General features: G+C 38.1%; 1 protein-coding gene across 7 annotated transcripts in view; it reads right to left on the reverse strand.

Moving 5' to 3' along the window:
* myo6a (myosin VIa) overlaps positions 1-12,700 on the reverse strand; it is a 256,768-nt gene that overhangs the window by 64,631 nt on the left and 179,437 nt on the right. For all 7 annotated transcript variants that reach the window (XM_072581151.1, XM_072581145.1, XM_072581147.1 and 4 more), the window contains 4 exons: positions 12,436-12,527; positions 10,774-10,846; positions 10,039-10,166; positions 4,569-4,664 (listed from right to left, as the gene is read on the reverse strand). In XM_072581151.1, coding sequence (XP_072437252.1) covers positions 4,569-4,664; positions 10,039-10,166; positions 10,774-10,846; positions 12,436-12,527 — 389 coding nt within the window. The remainder of the gene's footprint in view (positions 1-4,568; positions 4,665-10,038; positions 10,167-10,773; positions 10,847-12,435; positions 12,528-12,700) is intronic.

Here is a 12,700-nt window from a genome sequence, read left to right on the forward strand (position 1 = left end):
CAGCTATTTCTTTATTCTCCATTATAAATTCCTCAAGCTCTGACTGTAAGGGACCTCCATCAGTTTTCACTAATCTTTTTCTCTTTATACACCTATAGAAAATTTTATAGTTCTTATGTTCCCTGCAAGCTTGCTCTCATTCTATTTTTCCCTTCTTAAATCAACCCCATCATCCTCTGTTGCTGATTTCAAAGCTGCTCCTAATCCTCAGGTCTTTTTTTTTAACATTTCATACTCTATCTTCTCTTGTAAGCCATAGTTTGGGCACTGTTCTTTTCACACTCTTACAGCAGAAAGCAATTAGCAATTTTTGTAGTTCACCCATTCACTCTTTGAATATCTGCCATTGCCTGTACACGGCCATTCCTTTCCATAACATTTCCCAATCCACTAAAGCCAACTCATGCTTCACATAATCATAGTTTCCCTTAAGATTCAAGTGTCTCAGCTCAGGAGAGTCTCAATCTCGATGAAGAATTCTACAAGATGATGCTCACTTACACCCAAGGAGTCTCTCATAACTAGTCTTTTCTCATTCCAGAATATGCAGTCTAAGATGGCCTAATCTCTAGAGGTTTCCCAACGTTCTGGTTCAGAAAACCATCCTGTACATGTTCTAGGAATTCTTCTTCGATGTTATTGTGACTAATTTGATTCACAATCTATAAGAAGATTAAAGACTGCCATAATTACAGATATTCCTTGATTGCATGCACCTCTGATTTCCTGTTTAATGCTATTCCCAACATCACAATTACAATTTGATGGTCTATAGACCATCCCCACCAATGATTTTTGCTCCTTAATATTTCTCAATTCCACATACACACACAGATTCTATATTGTCTGAGCTGATATCTTTCCTCAATATTATGTTGGTATCCTCTTTAACCAGCAATACAACTTCACCACCTTTTCCTTTCGTATGTCCTTCCTAAATACTAAAAATGGCAAGATATTCGGTTCCCTTCCCTGGTCATCCTACATCCATGTCTCCATAATCCAGTATATAACACTTTTTTACAACTCTTTACAAATAGCAATTTATTCATCCACTTTATTTCAAATGTTCCATGAGTTCAGATACAAAGCCTTTTTAATGTTTCTATTCTCACTGTATTCCCACTGTGGCTTTGTTTGATTCTGGACTTTGATCCTTTTATCTATCAATTCTCTTATTCCCCTTTTTTCTTTTCTTTTTGTCCACAATTCCTCTTCCTCCTACTCCTTGCATAGGTTCCTATTCCCCTGCCAATTTCCTTCAAAACAGCTTCAACCACTCTAGCACCCCTGAGGGCATGAGTCCCAGTTCTGACAATGTGAAGCAGAGACTATCCTCAGATAATGGGTGAATAGCTATCATCCATTAAAATAACCAGTTACAACTAAATAGATAAAGGACAACTAAAGCACACACACAAATGCCAAACAGACAGGTCACGGTGACTGGGAGACACACAGATAACAACATAAGGTAAAAAGCAGAGTGTTATAAAAAAGAAATACAAGGAAAAGGCAAAGGACATCACATCAAGATCAAATCTCTTAAAATAATTATATCAGGAAAATGTGACCTGGAACAAATGTGTTTCCGTAATTCTTTTGTTTAAAAAAGCCACAGACATATTAAATAATTATTTTGCGTCAGTTTTAACAGGAGAATTTGTCATCATTAATAATTTTGCATCAGAATTGGAGTCTCACCAAAATTGGCACATGCAAAACAACAGTTATGAAGATGATAACTGCAAGAATGCCACATCCCCAGAACCAGATGGCTTCCACTCCAGGGTTTAAAAAAAGTGGGTGTGAACATGTCAGGTGCTTCAACTATAAACGTTCAAAATTTTCTCTGGACTCAAACTATCCTTTATATTAGAAAATTACACATCACTCCACTTTTATGAAGTATTTTGTAAAGTGCAACCAAGGAATTGTAAAACAATTAACTTAGTATCAGATGTCAGGAATTGCTTCAATCCATAACTAAAGTAGTGTGACTGAGTATCTTAAATTTCAGTGTCTGAGGAGCAGGGAAAAAAAAAATCAACATTTCGGGCAAAAGCCCTTCATCTGGAGTGGAGGCAGGGAGCCTCCAGGCTGGGGATAAGGTAGCAAAGAGTACAGTAGGTGAATGGGGGTGGGGATGGAAGTGATACATTCACCTATTGTACTCTTTGCTACCTTCTCCCCAGCCCCAGCACCCATACTCCCTGCACCCCCATTTATCTCTCCACCCTGGAGGCTCGCTGTTTCCATTCCTGAAAAAGGGCTTTTGCCCAAAACGTCGATTTTCCTGCTCGGATGCTGCCTGACCTGATGTGCTTTTCCAGCACCACACTAATCTAGACTCTGGTTTCCATCATCTGCAGTCCTCACTTCTGCCTATCTTAAATTTCAGCTGATCAGAGGAATTCAGCATAGACTTAAAGGTAATTATGGAATGGATTGTATTTTCTTTAAAGCATGACTAAAATAGTGGACGAGGTAATGTCTATGCACGTTCTTGATATGGACTCCCAATAGGGCATTGGGAGATACTCATTCATGGGATATGGACATTGCTGGCCAGGCTACTATTTACTGCCCATCCCTAATTGCTACTTGAGAGACAACCACATAGTTGTGGCGTAAGGAGTTACATGTCAACCAGGTATGGTTAACAGGTTTCCTTCCCTAAAAGGATATTAGTGGACGCGATGGGTTTTTCTGACAATTGACAATGGTCATGGTCATCACTAAACTTTTAATCCTAAATTTTTCTTATAACTGAATGCAAATTCCTACCCAAGTTTGAACCTGAGTACCCAGAACACAACCTGGGTCTCTGGAATAATAGTCTCACGATCACGGAGCCATCACCTAAAGCTGAAGCTTATTACACTGAAGGCAAATTCTGGACCTAGTTAAGAAACTGTTTGAGCAGCTGGAGAAGAAAGTACGCATATCAGACAGACACAATGAAACTAATGGGTGTTCATGCAAGGATCTCGGTTACGTCTCAACTACTGACTGTCCTTATTAATGACTTAAATGATAGGATAGATGGCCAACATTCGAGATTGCTGATGACAGAGATAAATTGCATTGTGAACAGTGTAGATGGAAACATCAGATCAGAGATATTGTTAGATTAAGTGAATTAACAAATCTATAACAAATGGATTTTAATGATGCATGTGAATTTAAGGACCTCCAGTTTGGTCCTGAAAAGGACATCAGACTACTTTCTAAATGTCAAAAGCTAAAAAATGCAAAGGTCCAAATTGACTTAGGAATCCCTGCAGTTTAATAATATAAATGTCACAGATGTGAACAAAAAAAAATAAACAAATTGGTTCTATGTACTGTGCTTTATATCAAGAGCACCAGACTACAAAGAGGTAGAATTTAAGCCACACTTACAAAAAGCCCTGGTTAAATCACGCCTGGAAATAATATGTTCTGCAGTCAGCATCACAATTTAGGAAAGATATATTGACTTTGGAGGAAGAGCTGCAAAGGCTTATTAAGTGAAATTGCAGAGAGAGATTGCACAGATTAGAATATAACAAACTGAAAATGCTACAATTCAGACAGCAATGGAAAATAAGAGTTCAAGTTTCAGGTCAATAACAATTCATCAGATTTAACTCTGTTTCTCCCTACAAATGCTGCCTTACTGTGTCAGTTCTTCCAGCATCTGCAAATCTTTTTAAATGCCAACTTGGGTAGTATTCTCTGAAACTTGGAAGGTTTAGAGATAACTCATTCAACATTCCAAGATATTAATGAGAATTTTAAGGAAGCAAAAGAGAAATATTCACACTGGTTGGAGAATCTACAACTGGGAATGTAGCCCAGAAGATAGGTCAAATGTTAATTGTAATTTTGATACTGATAGCCTTTTTATAAGCAGAGGTATTAAGGAATAAGGAATAAGGGACAAAGATAGCTAAGTGGAATTAATGGTTATATTGAATGGTGGAAGTGGATCATTGGTTAAATAGTTTAATCCAGCTGCCATTATCCATTTGCTTCAAAAAGTAAGGCCACTTACAAGCACAACAGCGAAAAATAAATGGGAAAATTTATCTAAATATCCAAAGACATTCCACACTTCCAAATGTTTCATAAATATATTGAAATACCTATTAACTGAGAAAAAGATCATACTGTACCATAAAAACATTACAAATAGCAAGAACAATCTGTGAAAATACTCTGAGTAGTCACTTGCCAAGAACTAGAAGGCCAAGGTCTTTTGAGAGGAGATGCTAAGTGCCTTAGGTGGTTCATAAGGATCCTATGACTATTTTAAGAATGTGAATTCCCCCTGGTCGCCCGGTAAATATTTTTGACTAAACTGCTTTCTGGTCTTTATAGAGTTGATATTTTTTGGATTTTGTTGTGTTCAATTTGATTGTCAAGTTCCCTTCTTTACAAGTGACAAGTGACTGCAGTTCAAAAGAATATGATCAGCTGTAAACCACTTTGGATCTCAGACATAATGAAGAACACATTAATGTTATTCTTTTACTTGTTTGGCTTTGATAGAGTACATAAAATTCATGGAATGTAAAACTTACTGTTTCATAACAGACTGCTCCAGCGAAGTGCCTGACGATAAACCCTTCATCATCACGGATATTCCTGTGAACTGTCAATTTTGACTTTCTAGGAATCTAAACAACGTAAACAAGGTATAGGTATTACATCAATACTGCTTCGTTTCAAGAGTGGGTTTTAAGAGTCAGGTTTAGAACCCATTCATGACTAATTTTTCACAAATCTTATTTGTCATCCTCCTTCAAGAACAATTTTTTTTTAAAATTAACTCAAAGGATGTGGGCATCGTTAGCTGAGCCAGTATTCTTTGCATATCCCTAATTGCCTAGAGGCAATTAAAAGTCAACTATTCTGTTGTGGATCTGAAGTCACAAGTAAGCTAGACCAGGTAAGGTTGGCAGTTTCTTCCCTAAAAGGATATCAGTGAGCCAGATGGGTTATTTTCTTAAAACTTTTTTAAAATTTTGTTTTAGTTTTTGAACTTTTAATTCTCATTTTATTTTTCCTGACAATTAACAATAGTTGTGGTTCTGTTCGCCGAGCTGGGAATTTGTGTTGCAGATGTTTCGTCCCCTGTCTAGGTGACATCCTCAGTGCTTGGGAGCCTCCCGTGAAGTGCTTTGTGATCTTTCCTCGGGCATTTGTAGTGTTTTGAATCTGCCGCTTCTGGTTGTCAATTCCAGCTGTCCGTTGCAGTGATCGGTATATTGGGTCCAGGTCGATGTGTTTATTGATAGAATCTGTGGATGAGTGCCATGCCTCTAGGAATTCCCTGGCTGTTCTCTGTTTGGCTTGTCCTATAATAGTAGTGTTGTCCCAGTCGAGTTCATGTTTCTAGAGGCATGGCACTCATCCACAGATTCATTCAATCAATAAGCACATCGACCTGGACCCAATATATCGACCACTGCAACGGACAGCTGGAACTGACAACTGGAAGCGGCAGATTCAAACCACGACAAATGCAGGAGGAAAGATCACAGAAGCACTTCATAGGAGGCTCCCAAGCACTGAGGATGCCACCGAGACAGGGAACGAAACGTCTGCAACACAAATTCCCAGCTCGGCGAACACAACCACAACAACGAGCACCCGAGCTACAAATCTTCTCTCAAACTTTGAATTAACAATGGTTTCACAGTTGTCATTAGACTCTTAATCCCAGACTTTTATTTTCAAAATACTGAATTCAAATTCCAACTCCAACATCTGTCATGACAGGATTCAAACTGAAGTCTCCAGAACATTACCTGGGTCTCAAGATTAATAATCTAGTGATCATCCTACTAAGCAATCGTCTTCCCTAAGTAATTATGATAGTTCACTAGTCGCATTCTATGAGTGTGATAGTGGTCATTGCAAATGTAAACCTGACAACAATTTCTGTGATCCATACATATCCAATTGAAAGCAGTCAGTGGTAAAGGAATTGGATTATCTGAAAAAGAAAAGCATATGTGCAGCGTGGTGGCACAGTGGTTAGCACTGCTACCTCACAGTGCCAGAGACCTGGGTTCAATTCCCTCCTGTCAGTGGGTATATACTACCCAAAGCATTGGACTCAGACAGTTAGAAATTTGATCACTTAAATTGTGAGGAACTTCAAGTTTTTACATTCTAGTTCATTGTTAACCACACCCACCTGAAACATTGCTCTTTTGAATTAGTGTTTTTTTAAACAGTGTACAAATCATAATTACTAATAAACTTACTTGGCCCTGAAAAAATAATTTTACACTTGTGAAATATCAACTGTTTGCATTATAAGTACATATTTTGGTATTATAAAAATAACTTTAAAAATTCATGATATTTCATCCTCTACCTTAGTTCAATTACATAAGATGACAAGAAATACAAAGAGACACCACAGGGCCTGTCAAGCCAAATTCACTTCTGCTTCGATTCCCTAAGTAAAAACCTAGCTATTCCAACCTTCAATATATTTAATGGTAGTGCACCCAGAACATTCAGGGGAGAGAATCCTAACAATTCACAGATCTCACTGATGAAAGTTCTCCTTATGCCACTCCTAAATGACAAGATCTTATCCAGAGATTGCAACAGTGTTAGAGATTCCCAAGACAGATGAAACAAGTTCTCAGAGCCTATTCTGTCAAGTTCCCAGAAGTCAAGTGATTGAATAGTCAGAGAATACAAGGAGACCATTCACCCCATCATGGGGGTGGTAGCTAATCAGAAGGAGTGATTCAACATATGCTTTTAGGTTAGATTAGATTAATTACAGTGTGGAAACAGGCCCTTCGGCCCAACAAGTCCACACCGACAAACCGAAGCGCAACCCACCCAGACCCATTCCCCTAACACTCTGGGAAATTTTAGCGTGGCTAATCCACCTGACCTGCACATTTTTGGATTGTGGGAGGAAACCAGAGCACCCGGAGGAAACCCATGCAGACACAGGGAGAATGTGCAAACTCCACACTGAGTTGCCTGAGGCGGAAATTGAACCCAGGTCTCTGGCGCTGTGAGGCAGCAGTGCTAACCACTGTGCCACCATGCTGCCCATATGCTTTTCTTTTTCAGATAATCCAATTCCTTTACCAAAAAAAAATCAATGGACCATGCCTTCATTACACTTTCAAGCAGTGCTTTGCAGATCATGCACTGTCAATCAGATCAAATCTTGGTTTTTCCAAACACCAGGTAATAGAAGCCCAATTAACTCAGCTTCTCTTTATTGGATAAATCTTTCGGCCATGAAGCCAATTTAGTGATCCTCTGTTATATTACAACCAATGTAATTACATCTTTCTGTAATCTGGAGATCGAAACTGCATACAGTACGCCAGTTAAAAATCTCACAACACCAGGCTATAGTCCAACAGGTTTAATTGGAAGCACACTAGCTTTTGGAGCGATGCTCCTTCATCAGGTGGTAGTGAAGGGCTCAATCCTAACACACAGAATTTATTGCAAAAATTTAGTGTGATGTAACTGAAATTATACATTGAAAAATTGAATGTCTGTTAAGCCTTTCATCTGTTATAATACAGTGATAGTTTCACTTCTTTCATGTGTAAATCACAAAACCTTTTTTAATTAAAAAGTTGCATTCTCGGGTTAGCTGTTAACAATGGTGATAGCTAGACAATATGTCGAAGGTGTTAGCCCCCTGTGTTCTCTGTCTATGCCATGATGTTTAGATTGATTCTAATCTAAAAAGTGAGATAATGGAGTTTTACATAAATTCATGCAGTTTTTGAGCTCACAGTTCTACGTGAATGCATGTAGATGCTTCTGAGCTGAAAGATTTATCCTATAAAGAGAAGCAGAGTAAATTGGGTTTCTATTACCCGGTGTTTGGAAAAACCAAGATTTCATATGATTGACAGTGCATGATCTGCAAAGCACTGCTTGAAAGTGCAATGATGGAATGGTCCATTGATTTTTTTTTTGGTAAAGGAATTGAATTATCTGAAAGAAAAAAAGTATTTGCAGAGTGATAGGAAAAAGAAAAGCATGTGTTGAATCACTCCTTCTGATAGCTAGTGCCAACATGATGGGGTGAATGGCCTCCTTGTATTCTCTGACTATTCAATCACTTGACTTCTGGGGACTTGACAGAATAAGCTCTGAGAACTTGTTTCATCTGTCTTGGGAATCTCTAACACGGTTGCAATCTCTGGATAACTGAGCTCAAAAATGGTATGAATTTATGTAAAACTCCGTTATCTCACTTTTTAAGATTAGAATCAATCTTAACATCATGGCATAGACAGAGAACACAGGGGGCCAACACCTTCAACATATTGTCTAGCTCGCACCATTGTTAACAGCTAACCTGAGAAAGCAATTTTTTAATTAAAAAAGGTTTTGTGATTTACACATGAAAGAAGTGAAACTATCACTGTATTCTAATAGATGAAAGGCTTAATGTTCAATTTTTCAATGTATAATTTCAGTCACATTACACTGTAAATATTTGGTATAAATTCTGTGTGTTAGGATTGAGCCCTCCACTACCACCTGAAGGAGTGTCGCTCCGAAAGCTAGTGTGCTTCCAATTAAACCTGTTGGACTATAACCTGGTGTTGTCTGATTTTTATCTTTGTACACCTCAGTCCAACACTGGCATCTCCAAATCATACACAAACTTTAACACCTGGAGTACTGTAAGTTCAGCAAAACATTTTTATTTCTACACTCAAATTCACTTGCAATAAAAAACAACTTGCTATTTGCCATCCTAAATGTTTGTTGTACCCACATATGAACTTTACATCCTTTGTGCAATTTTACCAAAAAACATCTTAGCATCAACACAGACACTTTCCATACCTTTTAATTAATATTTTGCTTTTCTTACAACAAAAACCTCACACTTCCTAACATTATTAAACTCCACCTTCTACCCTGCCAATCTCTTTGTGCCTGCCTCACAATTTGTATCTGCACTTCTTCAAAAATTAAATTAATTAATGAATTTTATTTCATGATTTGCCATATGAAATTTCTTCAATATAAATTCACTCATTTTCATCTTTGGGACTTCAGAGATCCTCTGCAGTTGGATCCAGAATGAAATTAACCTGGAGAAAAGGCGAAATCCACTTTGTCGACATCATTTTTGTCACAGTCAATGACAAAAGCCATCATTTGCCTTTGACTACTCTGCCCAGATATCAAACATATACTAACATAAAAATACCAAAGTAGTTCCTGAAACACACTTCAGTGTAAAAATCTGGATTGCAGTTACAACATTTAAAATATAGATTCTCATTAAAGACATTCAAGTTCACCATCACTCACTTGAGAATATCTCCCAGCAGCCAGACACTTCACAAGATTCTATCACTCCCACTTTAGCAATCTATTAAAGTTGGCAATATCTGTTGCAATCTGAAATGATCATTTTTATTTGACCATGACAAGGACTCATGACATGCAATCAGATCTAGATGGAGCCTGGGACCAGCCTGTGCATTGGGCATGAGCAATTCCCATATAGAACACTAACTTCTTCTACCCCCTCATTCAGTTTATAACAGAAAATAAGCTCAACTTCGTATTTCATGGAAGTTCCTTACAGCTGGAGCAACCAGGATTAATACACAATACTTAAATATATTTAGGGAGAATTGACTTCTCCTGGTTGGTTACCTGTTATTGAATACATTCAACAAGCATTATGTTGAGTTTTCTGTATGCAATTTCCTCCCACTCCTGTCCTAAATTGCTGAGGAGCAACAACCTTCATAGGGTATGGTTAGAAGATTAATATTTTTCATGGAAGCAATTGTAGCCAAACCCTCTATTTTCCTCATCCAACATCCAATTTGCTCTCTGCATCAAATGTTACTAGACCGATCTATCAGAAGCAGGGGCCCTAGATAGTGTCGCCTTTAGGTAAATCCAGAGACACTCTTGCACCCTCAGCAGAGATCAGTTCCTCTGAACAGATTAAGAAACAAATCGCAAACTTCCTACTTTGCAAATGACTTTAGTCTGACTGTAGTAACTCACCGTGAGTCGGAAGTGATTCTTATGCTTCTGGTGTATTGCAGCAGTAAAATGCTGGTCACTTGCTTGAGGCAGGCGATTTTCTTCATCCAAAATATCCAGGATTCCCACTAACTTAGCTTCAATTAGATCTGTTTAAAAGGAAAATGGAAAAATGTGTTTGCGTGCACATTAAACGCTAGCTTATATTTATATTTGTGGCAATGGAAGCAGTGATACTTCATTTTGAATTTTTGACATTGGAAGTTTGAGCCTTGTATGCTCAGCAAAAAACAGGTTACGATCCACTGGTTACAAACAGAAGTAGAGGAACTACTTATCAGCCCAAATACTCAACAACAAACCCTTCCTATTCATATACTAACAAATGACAAACAGTAATGATATTTTACGTGCCTTTTATTGTTTCTTGATAATAGATTCCAGTGACTCCCAATGACAACGTCAATATAACTGGCTTGTAGTTCCCTGTATTCTCTCTCGTTCCTTCCTTTAACAGCAATGCTACACTTGCTGCATTTTGCTCCACTGTGATCATTCTAGATCCAAGGAAATCCTGGTAGGTAACATTCACCTAACTTGTCTGCAATCACCCATCTTAGAACTTGAATGTTGACTAGCAGCACCTTTATAACTAGTAATGAATCGGAATGTAAAGCATCAACATTTCACATCCAAAAATGACCAGGAAAAGTTGCAGCCAAACGAGGCTCTTCAGCAAGTTCCTTTGTTACGTACCTATGCAGTCTTGATTATCAACATAATGCACTTCATTCACACCAAGGCCTTCTTTCTGGTATAGCTCTTGCTCCTAAAGGCAAAGAGCCATCAGGTCAGTGTTACTATATCTACCATCTGAAGTGATTTTTTGAAATTTTCAGAACAAGTTTTGATCAATTTGTATAAATGTTATTCTTTATGTTGCTATTACTAAAGGTTATTCAGAGAAAAAAAACAACATTCTTGATATTACATTAGATTCCAAACAGTGTGGAAACAGGCCCTTCGGCTCAACAAGTCCACACAGACCCTCCGAAGAGTAACCCACCCAGACCCATTTCCCTCTGACTAATGCACCTAACACTATGGGCAATTTAGCATGGCCAATCCACCTAACCTGCACATCTCTGGACTGTGGGAGGAAACCAAAGCACCCAGAAGAAACCACGCAGACACAGGGAGAACGTGCAAACTCCACACAGTCGCCCGAGGCTAGAATTGGTGCTGTGAGGCTGCAGTGCTAACCACTGAGCCACCTTGCAACCATATGAATGACTGTTTCTCCAAATGGTGAAATAATTTCACTATTGCATTCACGACTATTCAACAATACACTATTGTGTGCTAGAAAAAATATTCAAAAATTAACGTAGGAAGAATTTTATTTACTCTTTCATGGGATGTGGGCATCACCAAGTCCAGCATTTATTGCCCATCTTTAACTGCCCTTTAAATGGCATAGAGAGCCACTCAGTTCAAATTGGACTTAATTGGGCCTGGAGTTTAGAAGAATGAGAGGTGACCTTATTGAAATATACAAGCTTCTCAGGGAACTTGACAGGGTAGATTCAGAAAGGTCATTTCTCCTTGTGACACAGTCTAGGGTTACAGAACATCATCTCAGAATTAGGAATTGCATTTTTAAGATAGAGATGAGGAGGAATCCTCAGAGAATTCTCTCAGATTAGTGAATCTGTGGAATTCTTTACTGCAAAGGCTATTGAGGTTGGGTCAGTTGATTATATTCAAGATGGAGATTTGTAAACCACAAAGGAATTAAGGTTATGGGAAAAGGCAGAAAAGTGAAGTTGAAGGCCATCAGATCAGCTACATTCTCTTTGACTGGCAGAGTAGACTCAGCAGGCTAAATGGCCTCCTCCTACATCTGTCTTACAGAATGAAGTAAAATACGCAAAAGTATAAAGCATACATGTCTGGAGGATATGTTGCAACAAGTGTATACATGGTACAACTGACAAAGTGTAAATGAGCAGAGAGATCCAAGTGTTCACATCCAAGAACCCTTAAAGGTGGCAAGGTAGATTACTAAGGTGATATATACAATCAAGGACAGACTAAACTTTAATTGAGCAAGAAATGAGTTAATGAAGGAAAGCTAACATGATAAAATTAGAAAGGTATACATGGGTTATGTGGATTTATAAATTTGTTTATCATGGACAATTCTGGACACAACTTTTCTGAAAAGATACAACAGAACTTAAAGATTGTAGAGGAGATTTATCAACATGTTTCAAGGGAACTGCAGTAACCTGAGGCAGAACTTGCATAGAATGAAATACAGCAATCCACAATGTCCTCTGGGTAACATACAATCTTTCTGTTACATCAATTTTAATCTAGGTTGACAAAGACACAAGAAATAAGTGCATGCCGTACCTCTTTTAGGATCCTTTCATTGAAAAACTGCTGAAGCTTCTCATTGCAGTAGTTAATGCAGAATTGTTCAAAGCTATTATGCTCAAAATATTCTGAAAATACAAACTGGAAAAGGTCAGCAAACACCGCACAACTTGCAGAGCGATTTATAATTGCTAATGTTTTTCTCAACAATCTTAAACGTTGAATTATCTGTAATTCTATAAACTGTGGGGGGGGGGGGGGGGGGTGGGCTTGCAAAGAGCTTTCATGTAGGAGGATAGGT

Source organism: Chiloscyllium punctatum, chromosome 11, assembly GCF_047496795.1.
Source record: "Chiloscyllium punctatum isolate Juve2018m chromosome 11, sChiPun1.3, whole genome shotgun sequence".
NCBI lineage: Eukaryota > Metazoa > Chordata > Chondrichthyes > Orectolobiformes > Hemiscylliidae > Chiloscyllium > Chiloscyllium punctatum.